The sequence below is a fragment of the Portunus trituberculatus genome, chromosome 24 (genome assembly GCF_017591435.1).
Source record: "Portunus trituberculatus isolate SZX2019 chromosome 24, ASM1759143v1, whole genome shotgun sequence".
Classification (NCBI taxonomy): domain Eukaryota; kingdom Metazoa; phylum Arthropoda; class Malacostraca; order Decapoda; family Portunidae; genus Portunus; species Portunus trituberculatus.
This window is the reverse complement of record NC_059278.1, coordinates 14,722,456-14,745,478: the sequence shown is the minus strand read 5'-3', so window position 1 is coordinate 14,745,478 and position 23,023 is coordinate 14,722,456. Positions and strand designations below refer to the sequence as shown.

The 23,023-nt window shown below is 44.5% G+C and overlaps 1 protein-coding gene across 1 annotated transcript in view; it reads right to left on the bottom strand.

Annotated features, from left to right (window-relative positions):
• LOC123508284 overlaps positions 1-23,023 on the bottom strand; it is a 36,983-nt gene that overhangs the window by 13,888 nt on the left and 72 nt on the right. The window contains 7 exon segments of the mRNA XM_045261867.1: positions 243-457; positions 746-1,094; positions 1,379-6,286; positions 6,289-6,417; positions 6,420-6,911; positions 9,737-9,970; positions 21,112-23,023. The exon segment at positions 21,112-23,023 is cut by the window's right edge and continues 72 nt beyond it. Coding sequence (XP_045117802.1) covers positions 243-457; positions 746-1,094; positions 1,379-6,286; positions 6,289-6,417; positions 6,420-6,911; positions 9,737-9,970; positions 21,112-22,672 — 7,888 coding nt within the window. The 5' untranslated portion in view covers positions 22,673-23,023.

Genomic DNA, 23,023 nt, shown 5'->3' with positions numbered 1-23,023 from the left:
TGGAAGGACAATGTGTGCCTCAGGTCATAACACCCACTGGTATATGGTTTAAAAACTTAAAAGGGTTTATTTAGTCATGTAGATGTTAAACAGAGTAGTATAGGAGTATCAATGACAGTTAATAATAATTTTTCCTTGTGAACGAACAATAGATCACTTACCAGCTGCTCTCTCATTCACATAACTACATAGAAAACACCTACAATTAAAAAGAAAGAAGGTAAAAGTCTTCCCAGCCTCACCTTGGGCAGGGCTGATGGATTGCTTCTTGGCCATCATCACGGGATTCTCATACTGTGTTTTGCGGTTCACGTGGTCGATGTAGTAAATGCCATACTGTGGGTCATCAATCCTCTCCCACCCAAAAGGCAACTCATCCTCCCCACACTCCTCTGCGCTGCGCTTCTGTACTCGCGCTAGTCTGGGGTCCAGCCAAGATGAAGTGCCCGCTATGTGGCTGAAATGGGTGTGCATTTAATTAGGACATTACTAAACTCTCACTTTGAAATTACACATTGCCATAGAAGTCTGTAACACTGTAGTCCATGAAAAAATAAAGTAAGAATCTGTCATATCAGCAGTACATGAGAGCAAATACTCCATTACATCCATAAAAATTAAAATTATCAAAATCTTTCAAATACATATGATTTTGAAATATGTACATCACTGAGACTCGTGAAACAAATGAAAATTATTATACGTATATGAACAAAACACACAATATCAGGTAGCCAATACTCACTCAATGTAATAAGGCTCCCCATTCTCGGTGTAGGCTTTCTCCCAATTGTAGGGAAGAGGGCCCAGCTCCCCTGCCGTGGGTGAGTCTGGGATCTGCATCTGCATCCCAGACTCATCCCCCACCATGGAGTTGTAATGGGTGCCGGGGGAGGGGTGGGGGTGGCTGGGGGCCTCGGGGGGTCCCTCGCTGCTGCTGGTGTTGGCAGCCATTGCTTCTACATTGGAACGGTTGCGCCGCCGCTTGCCCTCGGAGCTCGGGTGGGCACCAGGCAGCACTGACCCACCAGAGGGGGTGCGGGCCAGGTGGTCAGGGGGAAGGGAGGGGGGCTTGGGAGTCCCGTAGTGGTTGCCTGCCGGGGTGACACAACACACTTCAAAAGCAGAACTTCAACAATGCCATAATCTATTTCAGTATTGGATTTCATTATAATTTACCTACTTATTCTTTATTATGAATCTGAAGTGTGAATTATATACCTTTAAACAAAGAGTTAGTCATTAGGATCAGTAAGAGCTTTAAGGAAGGAAGGTGTTAATGAGGAACTCTAAAGCATGCACACTAAGTTTGTCAAGATGCAGTGACATGCACTAAGCAACTAAAGCATAAGTATTGGAGCAGCAAGCATGCAAATACCTTCTCTGCACCCCACACCAGGAGGGGTACAGTGTCTCCACCCACTCGGCAGTGACTGGAAGCTCTCACACTCTGAGCCGCTGCGAGAGGATAAGCTACTGGTTGCACTACTCGGGCCCAGCGACTTCTGGCCCCTCAGCAGCCTCTCTATAAAGCAGTATTCACTATCCGTACTCTCATTCAGTTCTACTAGAGGCTCACGCACTCTGCTTCTATTCAGACTACTGCTCCTGCCACTGTTGACATTGATGCTGTTGTCGTCTCCAACGCTGTTCATTTTGGAAAGACGAGGGACCTTGGTCGGCATCTCCTTGGGTATGGCTTGTTCCTGTCCCTCCTGTGGCTCCCTACGGACACTGAAGCGAGCCGGGTTGCTCTTGCTCATGAAAAGTGTCCTCTCTGGTGGGCAAGGTCTTACTGCATTGCCTTGGTCCTCCTCTGTGTTGTCATTCCTCTTATTTTCCCTTTGTTCCTCCTCTATCTCTACTTCACTGTTTTGATCTTCCTCTGTGTTATCAATTCTCTCATATTTACTTTGTTCCTCCTCTATCTCTACTGCATTCTGTTCCTCCTTCACCCATTTTTGTTCTGTCTTCCCAAATTTATCATCTTGAGTTGCAGAGACAGTATTATTTGTTTTGGTGTGTAATTCAATATTATCTCTTTGTTCTTCTTTTTGTTCTTCAACCTCTACATCTACAGCCACTTCTTCCTCATCTGTCACACTCTCAACATTTACATCCTCCTCGGAGTCCTCCTTCATACCACCTTTGTCACTCGGCTGAGAATCAAAAGGAGACAAATGTTGCACTGACTGATAATCCACATCTTGAGAAGCCACACTAACACTAATCCCTGAAGGCAACTCATCAACTTCCTCAGTCAGTGCTTCTGTCTTTGCCAAACTTTTCATACTCTCATCATTTGCCACATCTTGAGCAGTGACAGTTTTCTTTCCCATTTCATATCCATTTTCACTAAATTCTGCAATACTGAAGCACTCAGATTTCTTTGGAACCTCTACTACTTCTTGGTCAGCTAGTGGTAAGGAGCTTTTTCCTATCCCATCATCTGCACCAGCTCTATCTTCTCTATCTTGAATAGTGATGATTTTTCTTTCCTCTTTGTCTCCATTTTCACTTGATTCTGAGACAGTGGAAGACACAGATTTCTTTGGAGCCTCTACTACTTTTTGGTCAGTTGATTGAGAGGTTTTTCTTATCCCATCATCTGCTTCTGTGGTGTCTTGAGCTGCGGTGGTTTTCCTCTCCACTTCATTTTCACTTTCACTTGATTCTGAGATGCTTCTGGAAGATATCGATTCCCTCAAACTTTTTGGTATTACCTGGTCATCTGGTAGAGAAGTTTTCTTTCTCCTATCATCTTCATGAAAATTTTGCATTTTGATGGTTTTGCTTATATTTTCAGCCACATTTCCACTCAACTCAAAACCATCACAAGACTCAGATTTCTGCAGAACCTCTACAACTTCTTGATCAGCAGTTAGAGGATGTCTTTCTTTACTATCATTTTCCACTAGTGTATCTTGTACAGAGATGTTTTTGTTCATTTTGGCTTCATTTTCTCTTAATTCTGACACACTGGAAGACTCAGATTTCTTTGGAAGCTTTACACTCTTTCCTGTCCTATCATCCTTAACTGCTGTACATTGCTGTGTGATAGTTTTGTTTATTATCTCAGCATCATTTTGAACTGATTCAGAAACACTGGAAGACACAGATCTCTTTGGAACCTCCATCATTTCTTGATTAAATGATGGAGCTTTGTAGGAACTTATTATATCCTTGCTACTAGATTCCTGAGGCTTCACACCCCTCCTCCTTGCTTCTCTGGACATCAGTGGCAGGGTAGCATGTGGTGCCTCAGCCTGCAGCTCTGGTTTTCTTGTGACATTTGGCTTTGAAGTAACAATGGGATGAGAACTGGAGGCTCGGGGCTTTTCAAAATTCTTTATCAAATCCCTGACAGACTTAACCTTGACATCATTTTCCTCCACACTTGTGAATGACTGCAAGGAGAAGAATGGGTGTGTTGCTTCTCTTTTTTTTACATGTCCAGCTCTTGCATCATCTTGTTCCTTGGTGTTGGGTTTCTCTGTAACACTAGTGATCAGGCTGGGACCATGAAGTTCTGATGAAATTACCCTTGTTATGTTCATATTTCCTACATTTGCCTTATCTTGTTCCTTGATGTTAGGCTTCTCTGCAACACTGTTGGTCATACAGGGATTAACAACTGATTTACTTTCCTTTACATTTCTCAGTGTTACATTAGCCATAACTTGTTCTTTGCTTGTCATTCCTGGTACATTTTCCTTCCTCAGCACACTCAAGCCTTCAGTGAATCCATGGAATGTTTGCAGCTGGACACTGCTCCTCCCTTCAAATGTTTTATTAATGTTGCAATTATCAACCACATCATGAGACTTGACATTATCCTCAGTGTCACAAGGCAAGTCTGAGCTTAACTGTACACATTTGTCAATCTCCTCATCTGGATTTGTACATGAATGGTTTTCTAATTTCTCATCTTTCTTTACATTTTCATCTTTAATTTGGCTGGTCTGTCCTGGATCATTCATTTCATGGCCAACAGGTATTTCCTCCTGATCCACTTCATCTACTGGTTCAGTGGTAAATAGTGTATTGAGGTCATCACTGGGTACAATTCTCAGGAAGGCCTCATCAAGTGATGCATCTGGCAAAACATCATGGCCAGCAGCACTATCTGAAAGCTCCAGGAAGGCTTCATTAAGGATGTCACTACTGATGGAGGTGCGAACACTAGCCAATCCACTGAGCGTTTGGTTCAGACTGTTTGTTGTGTCTATATCATAAGAGGCAGCTTCACTTGTTGTCTCTTCATGAACTTTTGCACTATTGTTCTCTAGATTTTCAACATTTTGTATTTTCTCTGCTGATTCTTTTGTTCTATCATTCTCTTTTCTTTTTTGTGTCTCTCGTCTTCCTTCACTTTCTATATCTTCCTTTCTTTCTTCAGTTTCTACCCTTCCTTGTTTCTCCTTTCTCCCCTCAGTATCTATTCTCTCTTCCATCTCCTTTCTTCCATCAACACTTCCTAATCTCTCTTTTATCTCTATTCCTTCTTCAGTATCTACCCTCTCTTGTGTCTCCTTTCTTCCTCTGCTGTCTTTTACCACATGTGAGGATGGTAAATCATTATCTTGTGTTTCAGTAAATTTGGCACCAGAATCTTCATGGAGGTCTGGCAAACTAATGACTACTGGATTACTGTGTGTTTGTTCATCTATTACACTTGTCCTAAGCCCACAAGTAGCACCACCAGTTTCATTCCATTTAGCTTCACCATTTGTACTTTTCACAACTTCACTTTTAGTTTGATCAACATCTGTACTTAACACTTCTAAGTTCTTATTTGCAGCCTCTTGTATTTGCTCTGGCTGTGGTTGCCTCTCTGTATGCTGCTCCTGTGTGGTGGTGGTGTGGTGGTGGTGGTGCTGGCGATGCTCCCCGGTGGTGGTGTGAGAGACCAGTCGTGCCACAGGGGGACAGGTAATGTGTGGATGCTCCCCCTGTGGCTTTGAGCTCAGCAGTTTTGAAAGGGATGAGCTTCTTGGTGGAAGTTTTGGCTTTTCTTTAGGGACGATTTTAACTGTAGAGTTATCAACAACCAAAGAAAACACTGGCTGGCTACGGTCTATGTGAGAAGCTGAGGGAGGGCTGGCAACAACCTCTTGATGAGCATCAGGAAGGCTGGCCAAGGTCTCACCATAAGCATCAGGACTACCTAAGGCTCTATCACAAGCATCAGGGGAAAATCCTCTCTCACTGCCATCACAGGACCTTGCAAAGCCAGAATCAAATGCAAGATCATCTAAGTGAACACTGGAGAACTCGCTGTCAGTGTGGGATTCCACCTCCCAAGCCTCCCCCAGTATGGTGGAGAGATAGGGGGTGGCTCGGGGTGTGGGAGTGAGGGCTGAGTCACTACTCTCACCGTCACTTCCATTCTGAGAAATTTCATTCAAAATCTGCACTTGAGGCAAAACACAATGATGTGCTGTGCTTGCTGCTTGGCCTGAGGCTGAGCTGTCACTACCAGTTGGAAGAGACTTTTGGTCGCTCTGGGGTCTCGTGTCCCATGGTTCAATTCTTTCTGGGTCAACAGACTCCTCATTAGACAACAAGGAAAGGTTGTCAACTATATCTAAGTGTTTGTCATCCAATACCCTCAAATTCACTCTTGAAGGTATGTATGTCCTACGGAGGGGAACAGGAACGAGTGAAGTCATGTCTGCATCAGTCTCCCCTTGCACCAACCGTCTCTCCCCCTGTGGTGGTGAAGAGGCTAAGCAGGCTACATCTAGCAAGGAATGGGCTGGAGAAGTGTCTCTCTCAACAAGATAATACTGAGGATTAGCATCATTTACAGGATCTACGGACTCCTCATTACTGAATAAGGAAAGATTGTCAAGGATATAAGAATTCCTTTTGTTTGTCATAAGGAGTCCTTCTACGGAGGAAATGGAGTCCCTGAATAATGGGTTTGTTTGCGAGGTGCTTGACGGGTCGCCTCTGTACACGCTGGGGATAAGAACACCTGTGACAGTCTCTGTAGAGTCATCGCTATCCTCCTCCTGTTCAGAGAAGAGGGACTGAATGTCACTACCCACCAAGGTATCGCTGTCACCATCCTCATCAGTAGTGTAGCCAAAGAAAGAGTCCAGGTCTGACTCATCGTCCCACACTTCCACATCGGACAGGCTGGGGCGTGGGGGATGGGGGCGGGGTTGTGTCAACAGGGTCTGAGCTACCAGGCTGCTATAGGGGGAAGCTTTGTACTCAGCATCTACAGCAAAGGAGGACAAACTCTTGGCCTTCCTGAGAGAGCCTTTACTACTACGCGTGACGACCTCCTTCGAAAACTACCTGTGCCCTGAGTGGCAGCAGAAGCAGCCGTGCCCTCCTCCTGGGTGGACGCCTGCCCCGCCTGGCCCTCCAGGTCATGGATGGACAGGCAGTGGCGACGGCTGCCATGCGAATGAAGTATTCCTTTATTTCACTGGCACTGTAGGTGCGGTTCAACTCCTTGGTTGCCGGCTTCTGGGCCGCTTTGAGGAGCCGGCTTGGTAGAGTCTTGAGCTTGTCTGAAGTGAGCTTGGCAGAGTGCTGCTGCTGCTGCTTGGTGGGCAAGGAGAACGAGCGCGCCAGGTTGAGTTCACTCTCACTTGGGGTGTCGGGGTCTATGGCTGGCTCACTCTGTGGCTCGCTAGGAGGAGCATCATCACTGGGGAGCCACGACCTTCCCCGGGCCACCTTCCTTAGCCAGGGGCCGTAGAGCGGCGGCAAGCGGCGACGGGACTCTACTGGAGAGCTGGTGTGCACCTCAGAGGTCATACTAGTTGAGGAAGCATTAGAAGGAGAAGGCGCCAGGCGGCGCTGCAGCCTGCGTCGGGTCACCCTCTCAATAGTATGTCGCTGGGGCAAGGCTGAGGACACAGGTGAGGGCACTGGTGTCCCGTATTCATAATCTGCAATCACAAGTTCACCTCCACCATTCTGCATACATGCTGTGAATACCAAGCCACACCTTGGCTTGGGCTGTACTAAAAGTATTTTAGAGTGGCACTTCCCTTAAGTCTGGGCCACTGCATTAGTACATGCACAGTAGGTCAAGTCAGCAGCAGCATAGCATGCACCTAGCAGTCACACCCACAGTGCCGCTGCCCTGGGCAAGCACTGCCTCGCCACCCACAGCTAGCTAGCACTTCCCGCGCACGCTGCTCAGCACTCCCCACCTACACCCACACCTGCCTACCTCCACATTCCCCCGTCTGCACGAGGCCCAGGTCCTGGTGGTACTTGTGCAGCAGCTCCCTGTAGCTGAGTCTGCGTGTCTGGGTCATCCTCCCACCCAAGTGTCGACGCCACCACTCACTACCCTCCCTCACCTGCTATCACCAAACCCGTGTTATCTCCTATCTTATCGCAGAAGCTCACAGCACTTCTTTGTGCCCCTGCTGTGACTTTTGAATCTGTCCTGTGTGCGTATGTATGAATGCTTGGTGAAGGCCTCACTGCACTGATAACACTCAAGGAACCCTCTGCTCCCTGCTGCACGCCACTTAGCACACAGAGGTCACTTTTGTTAATATAAAAAGTTATATTACTCATTGTTGTTGTTACTATTATTATTATTATTATTATTATTATTACTATTATTATTATCATCATCATCATTAATGCAAAGTTCTACACTGATTAGGCATCTACTGATAAGAGAACATGTTAGAAAATAGTGAAAGTTAACCTTCACCGAGAGAGGCGAAGAATGCATGAAGCTAACAACAATCCGCATTCCACCCGAAGACGCAGGTTTCTTCCCCTTTCACTCCTCACTCTCTCTTGCACATGGGTTACAAACACAAATTAAATACAAAACATGCAGGAAAGAGGAACTGAAAGGCAAAAAAGACGTGAGGAATGGAGTAAAACATTATCAAACTGTGAACATTTGGAGAACCACTGGTGCATGGAGAGACTGGAGGAGGAGGAGGAGGAGGAGGGACAAATGTGAAAGGCTGACAAGAGAAATTGATTTATCTGTGTGCTGTAAAAGTGAGTACTGTGCAGGTTTATCTTTGGCATGCAGTGGCAGGCAACTGTGCTTGGTTTAGTGGGTTTAAGATAAATAAAAAAGGTGATTAGTAAAATAAAAAATAAGTTCCAAATGATTGATTAACTGAAAGATTGAGTTGCTTTAAGTAAAAGGAAAAAAGGTAAAGACTGAAATTTGATTTGAAAAAATATTCCAGTATTAGAATAAATTGTGAATTGAAGATATGATTAACAGATACAAGGACAGAAGGATCATTAGGTTTAAGATGGAGATGATCGCTGCTTTAAGGAAGAAAAAAAGTAAGGGACTAAGAATTTTAAAAAGGTATTCCAAGTGAAGGAGATTAACTAATTAAAGAAGTTGTGGGATAATGAGAGAGGGTTTATGCTTGATTAGATGAGAGAGAGAGAGAGAGAGAGAGAGAGAGAGAGAGAGAGAGAGAGAGAGAGAGAGAGAGAGAGAGAGAGAGAGAGAGAGAGAAATTTTAGTAAGTCATAGAAAAAAAAAGATACTCTACCTGAAGAAAAGTTACTAATTAATGAATATCAAGTCTTATAGCAATAAAAACAAAATCTGAGTTAACAATTCCGCCAGTAGGGAAAAAAAAAAAAAAAAAAAAAAAACATTGAAAAACAAATTCCATACATTAGGGATAAATTTTCACAAAGATAAAGGATTCTAAGAAGAGAAAAAAGCCTCAAAATAGAATAGATATTTAAGGATGTAGGAAAAAAGGACATAGTTTCAAGGGTGAACACTGTCAAGGTCAGAAAATGTCCCATGAGAACCTAGGGGATGATGGGAAGCATGTGATGGGAAGTGTGAAGGGTGGCGGGCAGGATATAATGGGAAATGTGCTGGGTGATGGGAGTGTGATGGCTGATGAAGAGAGCAGGTGATGGAAGTGTGAGAAGAATGATGGGAAGAGTGGAGAATATGGAGGCTTGATAGATGAAAAGAAGGAAGTGAGGGGTGGTGGAGGCAAGTCTGGTGAAGGAGGGCAAGGTGAGGTGAGGTGAAGTCATTAGGTTATGGTGTGGATGAGTTACTGACATATGGTTGAGTCTGGTCGATGAAGAGATGGTAGTAATGAGACTGGATAGATGAAAAAAAGGAAGTGATGGGGGTGGTAAAGGTGAGTCTGGTGAAGGAGGCCAAGGTGAGGTGATGGTAACAGGTTTATGGTATGGATGAGGGAATGACTGACATATGGTGAATCTGGTTGATGATGAGACGGTAGTAATGAGACTGGGTGTGGGTGTGTGAGTGAGTAAAAGTCTGATGAAGTTAAGCATTTATGGATGAAAAAGCCTGAAAAGAGTCTTAAAAATTGTGTCAAGTCAGTAAAACACAAAAATAGTGAGAATGAGTCTAATAAATGGGATGACAAAAGTAAAAATGATAAATTCAATGTAGACAAAAATAACCTTAAAAAAGCATATTAAGTTAAGAGAAAACAAGGAATAAGTGAATCACAAATGGAGTGAAAGAAAAAAAAAGTAAAACATATGAAAGGAGGAAAGGAAGTTAATTATGAAATCAGAGGGAAACCCAGAGAATGAACAAGAAACCTGAAACCGGGAAAATAACCAGGAAAAGTTAGATAAAAAGCAGGAAAATAGACCAGGGATATTTATAAACAGACAGATAAAACAAGAACAGTGCATACTCAAATAAAACGAGAGTAAACAAGAGAGGGAGAGGCAGCGAGTCAACAAAAGCGAGACGGACACTCACCCTCAAAGACGCCAGACTCCAGCAGGTTCCCGGAGCGTTGCAAGGCCCTGAACTCGTCTCTGGACAAGAAGGTGTAGTCGACGCCGTTCACTTCACCCTGACGCGGAGATCGAGTGGTCACGGGGACAGTTCGAAGGTACACATTATCCCGAATCGTGTTTTGTAGCTCATGGTCAACGCTGCCTTTCTGGAACCGTGTATTCAGGTACTGCCGAAGATCCCGCGTCAAGGAGCCTGTAGAAGAAGAAAGGAATGATGTTTTTTATGCAGTTTCTTCACGTGGAGTCTGATGCCGTGTTGTCTTGTGCCCCTAACCCAGCCACACGTCCTCCCACCCCACCAGCCACCCACCCAATCAGCCACACGGTTTTTATGCGACTCGGCTGGCTGGGTGGGTGAATAGGGAGGACTGGGCGGGGTTGGGTGACAGGGAGAGGCATTCAGGTGTTTGTTTTTGTTAAGTCGTTTGTGTATGTTCCGTTTGGTGGGTCCCGCTTGTGTGTGTGTCCTCCATCACCTCCACCACCACCTCCTTCTTCTTTACGTATATATATTTTCCTCCTTATTCGTGTAACTAATCCTTCTTACTCCTCCTCTTTTATTGTATCGTCCCCTTTACACACTTCTTATTCCTCATTTTGTAACTATTCATTTCCCAGACATCCAACTGTACTTCCTCTCTCTTCTTCCTCCTCCTCCTCTTCTAGTGCATACCCTCACCCATAACACCTTCACAACTGTTCTTCCTAATATCAAAACCTCTCACTGCATCTCCTTCCTCCAGCTCCTCCTCTTCTCCCTTTTCTTCCCAGCTGGAGCAAAACACAAGCTCACTCACCGTATTTCCATCTCCCGCTCCTCGTCCTCTCCCTCTGCACCATTATTAACGTCACACTGAATAAACCACAGCCAGGAGACTATAAACTTCATCACCAGCGCCACCACACTACCTATTCCAGTTCTGAGATTCTAAACAAAATACGATCGGATTCTGTTGTCATTCGATGCGTTTCTGATCTGAACGAGTGAACTGTTTAGCCAATGAAGCATTACATGTCAGTAAATGTAGTTTTTTCGGGTTTTATGACTGGGTTATTGATAAAAAGTGAATATGTGAAGGTACGTGTTGGTAAAAAAAAAAAAAAAAAGCGATATGTAAGAAGGTTCAATAAATTTCGATCAGATTACGAACCGCGCGACTGAAAAGGAAGCAGTGAACCAGCGAACCGTAATAAGCTTGGTAATTATCGTTTTCTTCTGCTTTCTATTCTTTCCTTCTATACCGGAAAGAATATTATAGTGTGTGTGTGTGTGTGTGTGTGTGTGTGTGTGTGTTAGTCTCATATGTCTCACTCACGACACCCTGGAGTAACACTGCATGACCGGATGACCAACTAACCTAAGCTAACATAACGGAGCCTAATCTCACCTAAGTAACTCCACTAACGCAAATTTAACCTTATCCAACTCCACTTTACCTTATCCAACTTGATCCAGTGTGACGAAGTAATCTAACCTAATTTTGCATCATCTTACCTTTTCTAAGCTAGCCTATCTAACGTAACCTAACTCAGCATTATCTAAGCTAACGTAAGTAAAGCGACCTTACATATTTAGCTAACCTAGTGTCACCTAACGTAAGCTAATCTCACAATACTTAACCTAACATAACCCAACCTAATCTAACCTAACCTAACCTTATCTCACCTCACCTAACCTCATCTAACCTAACCTTACCTCACCTCACCTAACCTAACCTCATCTAACCTCACCTCACCTAAATAAACTAATCTTGCCTTTTCACTCACGTCTTGGCTTCTTCCTCTCTTTCTTTCTTTCTCCTTCTCTCTCCTCCTCCTCCTCCTCCTCCTCCTCCTCCTCCTCCTCCTCCTCCTTCACCTCCTCCACTTTCCTCCAACTCTCTGGCTCCACAGAACAGAAAGTTGCATTCTACTCACACGGTACTTCCGCTTAAAAGAAAAAGTTTACAGCTGATAACATTTCCTCTCTCTCTCTCTCTCTCTCTCTCTCTCTGACCTTCTATACTTCCTTTCTCGCTCTATAAAATGTTCAGTAAACGACAATACGATCCATCTCTCTCTCTCTCTCTCTCTCTCTCTCTCTCTCTCTCTCTCTCTCTCTCTCGAAACAATACACTTCTGGACGTTGTAATATCACACTGTTAGATTTATACTCCTTTTTTTCTCCCTCCCTCCCTCCCTCTCTCTTTCGCTTTTTTTTTTTTCCCTCTCTCCTTATCTCGACCGTAACAAGAAGGCACTTGAGTATAACAGGACCAACACACACACACACACACACACACACACACACACACACACACACACACACACACACACACACACACACACACACACACACACACACAAACGTTCAAGGTATTTATCATTGACTGGCTGTCCTGTCAAGGTAGTGATATTGAAGGTAAATTTCTTCTTCTTCTTCTTCTTCTTCTTCTTCTTCTTCTCCTCCTCCTCTTCTCTCATCTCTCTTTACCATTTTTCTAGTGTTCCAAAATCATCTTCTTCCTCTTCCATTTTTTTTCAGTGGTTATTTTTCTTTTCGTTTTTTTCTTCTTATTTGTCTTTCCCCTCTTTGTTTTTTCATTCCCTCCTTTGTGTTCTTCCCTCCTTCCTGCACTTATCCTTTCCTCTCCCTTCCCTTCCTTCTTTCCTCGTCCTTGATTCTCTCTCTCTCTCTCTCTCTCTCTCTCTCTCTCTCTCTCTCTCTCTCTCTCTCTCTCTCTCTCTCTTAAAATTCATCTCATTCAAGCACTTTTTCCTCACACACTCACCAACCACTCACCCCCTTCCCTCACCCCTCCCTACCCCCATCCCCCTTCTACCCCCCCATCTACCCATTCCTCACGGGACGCTTCACAAAAACACAACCCCATCACGACTCGAAGCCACCGTCCCTTCCCGTCCCATTCCTTCCCTTCCCTTTCAGTGTCCCTCCGTCCCTCCCTGACTGGCTAGTGAAGGAATGCAAGGCTGCGGTAAGGAGGGAGGGAAGGAGGGAAGGAGGGATGGAGGAGTGGAGGAAACACAAGGACGTGAGGACTGGAGGAAAGGTGGTAGGGACGTGTGGAAGGAAGGAAGGAAGGAAGGAAGGAAGGAAGGAAGGAAGGAAGGAAGGAAAGGAGGATGGTGAGGGGTGTGTGGAAAGGTATAAAGAGGGAAAAAATATCACATGAGAAGGAGGAAGAAGAAAACAATAACAACAACAGGTAAAAGAAAAGGTAAATGAAGAATAAGAAAGAAAAAAGGCAGGAGTAACAACAACAACAACAACAACAACAACAACAACAACGAGTCAAAGAAAAGGTAAAGGAGGAGGAGGAGGAGGAGGAGGAGGAGGAGGAGGAGGAGGAGGAGGAGGAGGAGGAGGAAGAAGAAGAAGAGACAGGATGCATGAAACAAGGAGATGAGGACAGAGAGGGAGAGAAAGAGAGAGGGAGGCGAGGAAGGATGTGGAGACAGAAACAAAGAAGAATGGACAGGCAGAGGAAGAGATGCTGGGAGAGGCCGGAAGAAGGGAGGGAGGGAGAGAGTAGGGGACAGAGGAATGGGTACAAAGGTGGATACAGGTGTGAAGGATATGGAAGGACAATGGATAGGGATAATGGAGATAAATAGGAAGCGGATGAGAGGAATTACAGATTACTGCTACCTTATGGATGACACAAAGAGAAAGACAAAGAAACGAACGATAATGAGAGACGTTAAACAGAGGACACGGGAAAAGAGATGAGGGAGAAAGGATAGACGGGGGAAAGAATTAGAGGAGAAAATGAAAGAACAGAAAAGGAACACAAAAAGGAGGTTAGATAATAATAGACAAGGATAGAAAATAGATAAATGCATAAAAAAATTGAACAAAGAAAGGGATTAACACAAAATTGACAAAAGAAATTATGCACAGTGAATATTTTTGGATAGAAAAGAATGAAAGACAACGAAAAGGAAAATAAAACAAAGAAAATTAATGAAGTTACAACAAACAGATAAAAAAAAAATAAAACGGAAATAAAATAAAAGATTAAAAAAACATGAATGAAGGAAGAAACAAACAAAAAATCACAAACAAGGAACATAGAAGAAATAGAAGAACAAGAGAGAGAGAGAGAGAGAGAGAGAGAGAGAGAGAGAGAGAGAGAGAGAGAGAGAGAGAGAGAGAGAGAGAGAGAGAGAGAGAGAGAGAGAGAGAGAGGTGAGTTACTACAGGTGAGGGGCGTGGCGTGGAAGGGAGAGGGAAGAACAGGTAAACTTGTACAGGTGAGAAGACGAGAAGAATGTGAAGTAGAGAACAGTAACGATATGCAGAGAGAAGGAAAAATGAAGAGCTAAACTTAGGAGATAAAAGAAGTACAAGATAGTGGAGGAAGATAAGGATAAGAATATAGAGAAATTAGTACAGATAAGATAAGAAAGGAAAATGGGAAAAAGATAAGGTGATCGAAGTGAGAAAAGAGTTAAATAGTAAAGGAAGGAATAAGTACAAAATACAGACGAAGGAGAATAGGAATAAGAAGACATATACTAAATTAACACAGGTAAGAAGATAGACGTAATAAAAAAAAAAAAGAGGAAGAGGCAACTTAGTGTAAATAAAGATGTAGATAGGTAAACGAAAGTGATGGTTGAGTACAAAATATGGACAGAAGATAGAGAGAGAGAAGGTATAAACAAACTTAACACGAGTAGAGAGATAAAAGAAAGGTAAGAAGGCGAAACAAAAGCATGTACAGGCAAATAAAGACGTAGATGAAGGAAATAGTACAAAATACGGGCGTGTCTTAATATAGGCAAGGAGGGATGGGCGTGGGCGTGGCGTAGAGAGAGAACGGGTAAGCTAGAAAAGGTAAACAGGTGTGTGGAAGGTACAGGAAGATAAAAGAAGAAAAAAAGAAGAAAATAAGGGAAGGTAACAATTAGAATACAGAGAAAAGTAAGGAGAAATAGCCGTGAGAGTGGGTGTGGTGAAAGAGAACAGGTAAACAGATGTAATAGAGGATAAATATGGGAAGGCATAGGTCTGGAGGTGCGGTAATATAGGTAAGGCGTGGGCGGGAGTGTGGGCGTGGAGCAGGTGAGCTTGTAACATTAGGATGGGCGTGCGAGGGCGTCCAAAGAGCAGCAGTCAGCCCAGTGTGACGCAGCCCGGGACAGCGTGACGGTGGAGCCTCGCCGTGACAAAACCGCCGCAGTTTGACCTCCAGCGACGCAGAGCCTTGCAACGCGACGCAACGTGACGTGACGTGACGCGCTCGTAACGGCAAGGTGCGAATGAGTGGTGTGTAAAAAAAGGAAAACTGAGTAGAATGCGAGGTGTAAAAAATAAAACTGGTGATATGATAGAAAGAGTAAAAAGAGGAAGAATGAATAAAAGAATAACGGTACAGTAATATTCGAAGATCAAGAGTAAAAAAAAAATAAATAAATAAATAAAACGGAGTAGAATGAGACTTGTAAAAATGAAACTGGCGATATGATAAAAAGAGTAAAAAGAGAAAGAATCAATAAAAGAAGAACGGAACAGTAATATAAGATCAAGAGTAAAAAAAATAAATAAATAAAACGGAGCAGAATAAGAGGTGTAAAAGTAAAACTGGCGATATGATAAAAGTAAAAAGAGGAAGAATGAATAAAAGAATAAAGGCACAGTAATATTCGAAGATCAAGAGTTAAAGCCGAAATATGAGCAATGTATAAAAAAAATAAAACTACATGGAATAAGAAGCGTGAAAGTAAAACCAGTGATATGAAAAAAAAAGAGCGAAAAGAGGAAGAATGAATAAAAGACTAAAGGCACAGTAAAATTCTATAAGACAACGAGTAACAAATGAAATATATAAGAGTAGTGTACAGCAAAATGAAAACTGGGTAGAATAGAAAGTGTAAAAAAGCAGAACTGGCGATACAATACAATTTTCAAAACCGAAAGTAAAAGGCGAAAAATAGATAAAACGAATAACGAGACACTAATATTCTAAAGGACAAAATTTAGGAGTGGCGTGAAAGAAATAAAAACTGAAAATTAGAAAAAAAACAATAGAAAAAAATGAATCGCGAGTTTAAAATAGAGGAAAAAAAAAGAATAACAACACGCTAATATTCTAAGACAAAGAGTTAAAAAATGAAATATGAATGCTGCAATAAGATAAAAAAAAACTGAATAGAATACGATAAAAATAGACAAAAATATCGAGGGTAAAAAAAAAGGGAAGAACGAATAAAAAAGAACAACACCACAGTAATATTTTAAGCCTGAAAGTGAGGCAAAAATATGACTAAAACAACAACGATGCAGAAAAACTTTTGAGAACCGAAGGTAAAAAGAGAAAAATAAAACAATAAAGAAAGGAATAACAAGATAAAATGCAAAACCCCGAGAATAAAAAGACAAACTGCAAATAACTAATAGCAACGAAGGAAGATCTGAAAAACGACGATAAAAAAAGATAAACTAAACAAAAGAATAACAAGATAAAAAAAAAAAAACGAGAATAAAACACAACAAACAAACTAATATCAACGAAGCAAGATCTGGAAAACGACGATAAGAAAAAGATAAACTGTAAACAAAGGAATAACAAGATAAAAATGTAAAAATAAAAAAAATAAAAAGATAAACTGCAAATAACTAATAACAATGAAGAAAAATCTGAAAACGATAATAAAAAAAGATAAATTGTAAATAAAAGAATAACTACGTGACATTCTAAAGGCGAGCGTAAAAAGAGAATAAATAAAAAGTAGAATAATAAACGATAATAACGGTAATAAAGAACGGAGATAAGAAAGGAAAATAAAAGCAAAGAACGAAACGAAGGAATAATAACAATAAAACCAAGTAAAAACATAATAAAGAAGAAAACAACAATAAAAGTTATAATAAATTCAAAACAAAGAAAAGAATGATAAGAGAATAAGAATAGACAAGAATAAAGAGAGGAAATAAGGAACACACCAAATAAGAATAATAAGGAAACTCGCCAAACAAACACAAGGAAAGAAAGGAAGAATGATGATGTTTAGAAAGTTAAGAGAATAATAATAAGTCAGCCATGAATACCTCTGCTTTCCTCAACCCCCCTCCCCACCACCACCACCACCACCACCCTTACCCTCCCCACCCTTACCTCTCCCACACCCAACACCAGCCCAGCCTTCTCGAACCCTCCCCAACCATCCTCCTGCAACACCAACCTTACTAACCCCTCCACATTCAACCTCATTCTTCTCTACCACTCTTCGACCTTTGCATTCTCAATCACAACATTTCCTACCACAACTCTCCTCCTCCAACCCCAGCCTTATTAACCCTTCCCATTCAACCTCATTCTTCCCTACCACTCCCTAACCTTTCGATTCTATACCACAATTTTTCCTAGCCCTCCCAAACCCTTTCCCTACAACACCAACCCTAACTCATCCTCTCTTTCAATCTCAATTTTTCTCTACCATTCCCAACCTTTCAATTCCCAACCACAACATTTCCTAACCCTTCTTCTTCAACTCCAACCTTATTAACCCTCCCCATGCATTCAACATCATTTCTCTACAACCCCCAACCTCTCCTTCCTCAACCACAGCTTTTCTAACCCTGCCCAACTCTCCTCCTGCAAGCCCAACCTTACTTAACTCTTGCTTTCAACCTCAATTCTTCCCAACCTTTCCATTCTATACAACTTTTCCTAACCTTCCTTCTTCAACCCCACCAGTGCCTACCTTCTCCAAACCTACCTCCACTCCACCCCAACCACCAAGAAAAGCTGTCATAAGCAAACAAAAAGGTGAAAACAACAAAGGAACATCACGCACCGAACAATAACAATAACAACAACACACGGAAGCAGAAACACACGACGAAGCAACACAAAGAAACGAAAACCTTTCAAAACACGAACGACGCGAGGAACAAAGCACAAAACAACATTGAGGACGAAAAAAAAAGGAAAGCAAGTGAAGAAAGAAACATTAGCAACACAAACCTAACCTAATGACAACATAACGACGAAAAAAAGGAAGAAGAAGAAGAAGAAGAAGAAGAAGCATCAACACCAACACAAACGTAATCTAACCACGGAAAAAAGAAAATAAGACGAAGAAAGGAGCATTAGCAACAACACAAACCTAACCTAATGACTCCATAACGACAGAAAAAGTTTGGAAGACGAAGCAGCAGCATATTAAACCTCTTCTGTACCGTGACGCGTTTCCATATTCATTCTGCTTACTATTTGGTGATTCTATGCAGCTTCAGAAACTCATGTGGGGGATTCAAATAGTGAAGACACTGGCCATTAATCTTCTGACCTCCATAAACCCTTCCTAATGTCAATAAAATCATCAAATCACAATAAAAATTCATGATAAAAATGCGTTCCAGTACTGAAGGGGTTTGAAGTTTGAAGGAATACGAAAGGAAATGAAGAAGAAAAGTACAAAAAACCAGTCATTTCAAAAAGAGGAAACAGGAAGAGGAAGAGGAAGAGGAAGAAGAAACACAAAACAAGGAACCTATGAAAGAAAACGAGGAGAAATAAAAAAATAAATAAAAACAGAAAACAGAAAACGAAACACGAACATTGAGACTCAAGGAAAGAAAACGAGAAATAGAAAAAAAAAATTAAAACAGAAAACGAAACACGAACATTATGAGACTCAAGCATAAAGAAGAAAATGGAATAGAAAACGACATTACGAAGAAAACGAGAGAGAAAGCGGACGGTACTGAACTTCCACTACGCATTTGTTTACGTGACGCTCCGTAACGCTACAGGGAACATCACGTGACGCGGGGAGGTGACGGTGGAAAGAGGTGACGCCAACAAGTGAACACAGGCAGCAGCGTAACAACACAGGTGGTAATGACGCACGTAAGAAGCAGCGTCACCTTCAGAGAGAGAGAGAGAGAGAGAGAGAGAGAGAGAGAGAGAGAGAGAGAGAGAGAGAGAGTAAAAGGCGAGGTACCAATACGAAAGAATTAGGAAAACACAAGCCCTCTCTCTCTCTCTCTCTCTCTCTCTCTCTCTCTCTCAGGAGGGGGCACAATAACCAGGCGTAATGGTCTTAGTTCCAGGGGCCGTTTCGAGGCGCAGGTGTCGAATGATCCTGGAAACAAATTCGAAGCGCTAATGAACCCGAGAGATTGCTTCACTTTGGCGCCAAACTTTCCTCCTTCCCTTTTTACCAGCTTTTTTTTTCTTTCTTTCAACTCTTTTCCTTCTGCTCTGCCTGATTTTGCTCTCTCAGCCTTCCTTCTACTACTACTACTACTACTACTACTACTATTGCTAATTAATTCTGAGAGAAGCGAATCTTTCCTTTCTTTTTTCCCAATCTGTTAGTTTTTTCTCTCTCTCTTATTCGTCCTCCTACTGAATTTACTCAACTTTATTTCTTACTACTACTACTACTACTACTACTACTACTACTACCACTACCACTATTTCTACTACTACTACTACTACTATTACTACTACTACTACTACTACCATCACTACTACTACTACTACTACTACTACTACTACTACTAGCTCGTTTCTTTCCCTCTTCATATCTCGTAATGTACTTTCTCTTTTCCTATGATTTTTCTTTTTAGTTTTATCCCTTCCCTTCTGTAAGAGTGACTTTCTCCTCTTCTTGTAGTCTCTCTCTCTCTCTCTCTCTTTAAACACAGGCAAGAGGACCAATAGATCTACTACTTCTTGTTCTTACTTTATATTCATTCACCAGCTCCTCCTCTCCCCCTCTCCTCCTTCTTGTCTTCCTCCTCCTCCTCCTCCTCTCGTAACGTAGACATTTTCTGGAAACTAGGCCAAGAAGAGACCAATAATTCCTCCTTCCTTCCCTCCCTTTTCCTCCTTCACCTTTCCTCCACACGGTAAACACCCCTTCATTATCTTTTCCTTTCTCTCTCTCTCTCTCTCTCTCTCTCTCTCTCTCTCATCATCTTTTTCCTTCCCTTTCTACCACATTTACTGCGATCTCCTCCCCTTCCTCTTTCTATTTTTTTCTTTTTTCTCTTCTCCTCCTCCTCCTCCTCCTGTTTCTGCTTATCTTTCATCATCTTGTCTCTATCTTCCTCTTTCTCTCCTTCCTTCCGTATTTACCCACTCTATTGTGTTAATCTTCTCTCTCTCTCTCTCTCTCTCTCTCTCTCTCTCTCTCTCTCTCTACCACGATTTTCCCTCATTTCGTCCCCTCTTTATCTCCCCACCTCCTTTCTCTTCCTTTCCTTTCTTCTCATGTTTCCTCCGCCTCGTTTTTCTTCGTGTTCTCCCCTTCCACTTCTCTTTTTTTCCCCTTTGCCTTCTGTTCTCCCCTTCCTCTCTCTCTCTCAACAATAGCCGTGTCTAAGGTAATGTACTCTACCGTAGTTTGTTAAGAATAGACAATAACTGAACACTTTCTCTTCCTCAGGCTGTGTGTGTGTGTGTGTGTGTGTGTGTGTGTGTGTGTGTGTGTGTGTGTGTGTGTGTGTGTGTGTGTGTGTGTAGAATGGTTTACAATGAGCGTGGGAAGAAATGTGTGTGTGCGTGCGTGCGTGTGCGTGAAGAGCATCCATCACCAGTTGCCTGTGTGTGTGTGTGTGTGTGTGTGTGTGTGTGTGTGTGTGTGTGTGTGTGTGTGTGTGTGTGTGTGTGTGTGTGTGTGTGTGTGTGTGTGTCGTTATAATTGTCGGATATTGAACAAACACACAAGGAGGAAGAGAAGGAAAAGATAAAGAGAGGAGGAGGAGGAGGAGGAGGAGGAGGGCGCGGCAGGTGTGTGGGGCGTGACGAGGGAAAGACAGTCACCACCATCGCCTCTGAGCACACTTCCTCCCCACCACCACCACCACCACCACCACATCATCATCACCACCACACTCCATCTCTTCCACCACAATTGACCACATTTCCTCCCATACACAGCTAGATGGAAGCCTCACAAGAACACGCAGGCACTCACGCAAACTCACGCACACACGCAAACTCATTTTTTTTCTTTTTTTACCCCATCTTGCCTCGTGCACATCCTCTATTTAACGCAGGCTTGTTATGCACCGCGCGCCGCCCTTGGTTCTCGCTACGCCAGAGCTAGGGCCAGGTGGTGCCGCCCTCGCCCCCTTACACGTTTCTCTCACTCCAGGTAACGCCGCGTACCAGTCAAGCCTCATCGTGTCCCCAGGCGATGATTTCTTAACCTAGAGCTATTAAGGCCACAGATGCTACTCAGTTCAAACCCTAAAGAAACAACAATTAAACCCGGAGAAACTGATTTTTTTTTTTTTTTTTAAGGATGCGTGAAAACTTGACATGCTAGTGAGAGAAGGGCTTCCAGTGTCTCCTTTTTTTTCAAACCCACCTGGGGAGCTTCGTGCCCTGACGCGGCTGAGGGCGTTACGGAAGGTGTTGCTGGCGGAGGCGCGGACAGAGGGCTTAGTAGGTGATGGTGTGCTGGTGCTTGCTGGGGCTGACCGACGGCGCACTTCCTGATAGAGAACTGACGGAGGGATGGGTGGCCGCGGGGTGCTCTGTCTGGCGCACCACCGCCAGGAGGATGTAGAAGGAAGACTGCTGACTTCATCTTGGTCTTCCTTCTCTACTTGCTTTTGATTGTTCTGCTTCTCTTGTTGTACTTGTTGATAATGCTGCTGCTGATGTTGATGCTGACGTAGCTGAAGTTGCTGTTGCAGCTGTCGCTGTGCCCTTAACGTCCTGAGGCCCCGTGAAGGACGCCCGTGCATCCAAGCCATCTGTGCAGGGCGTGGGCCATGACACCGGCGGGAGGCAGCGCCAGGGTTGCGGCTGCTTGATCGAGGAGGAGGCACAGGCGGCAGATGAGGCGGGCTTGGGGAAGGGGGAGGGGGTGGTAAGGCGGGAGGTAAGGGCGGGATGGGTGAAGGGTTTGTCACGGGCGGTGGGCTGACTGGCAGGGGTGGGGGTGTGGGGCTAGAAGACACGGGCGGTGGGCTGGATGGCAGGGACGGGGGCGTTGGACTGGGAGATTCTGGGGGAGGACTAGTAGGAAGAGGCGGTGGCGTTGAGCTGGGAGATTCGGGGGGCGGGCTAGTTGGCAGGGGTGGAGGTGTTGGGCTGGAAGACGGGCTGGCTGGAGGTAGTGGTGGATGGCTTGCCTGGGGCGGTGAGGTGTCTCTTCTGTGTGTCAGAGTCCCTGAGCTGGTTGGCGAGGAGGAAGGTTTGGCGGCAGAAGAGCGAGCGTGCAGGGTGGCACTGGCGGCAGGGCGTTGTGCTGTGCTCTCTATTTCTCTGATGATCCTCTTTTTCCTCTTGACCGGGCGGGCGTAAATAGGTTCCCGCCTCGCCGGCCGCAAGGTGGGTGTCCTGGGAGGGCGCAGGGCGGGTGACCCTGCCAGGCGGCGGCTCGGTGCCTTGGGCGGCTTCAAGGTGGACGGTGGCTTGTCGCGACGATCAGTGGATGAGGAGGTGGAGGCGCCACTGTCATGAGTCATGCTCTCAATGCCGCTGGAGGAAGTGTCGCCCTGGGAGGCGCGAGCACGTGCGGCCGCGGCGGCAACACAGTCATCTATGCACCGCTCATGGCGACCCAGCACGGGGGCGGACACCAGTACGTCACGATAGTCCACGTAAGTGTTGTGCGCCGCGGTGCGCGTGGGCTTGGTGCGTTTCAGGGCGGAGTTGAAGATGTGGGCATCGATGGAATGGGTGTGCGAGGGGACGGGGGTCAGCAGAGGGTTGTCCACCCCCAGGTTGGAGCCCCCGTGGAACACAAACTCATCCTCATCGTGCAGGGAGTCCAGGGCGTCATCGGAGGAACACGTAACAGCGGGCCGCAGGCGCCGCCGCACTTTGGCACTGGTCCTCCTCCACAGGGCCACACATGCCCGCGCCCGCCGTCGCCCTGAGCCCCATCGGGCCCGCCCCAGGCCCCCTAACGTGGGCATGGCTCCTGGCTACACACAGACAACCCTTCCCCTCCCCGCAGAGGGGCGGGGCGGCGGCGTGGGGCGGAGTGCCTGGCACAGCCGCGGAAGAGAAACTTTGACGAGTGGCGGCGACCGTCACCTCACCGCCACAGCGCCGCGCCGCGCCACGCCCGCCTCCAGCCCTTCATACTCTCCTCTCCTCCCTGACACACACCAACACCGCGGCACAAGAAATCACGTGAAGATGAGCAATGCCCTCGGCCAGCCAGGACGCAGGTCCCCAAGGCGGCACAGAGCGGTGCGTCACGCGCCACACACGCCTTCGCACCACCACAGCCTCACACACACACACAAACAGAAAGCACGACA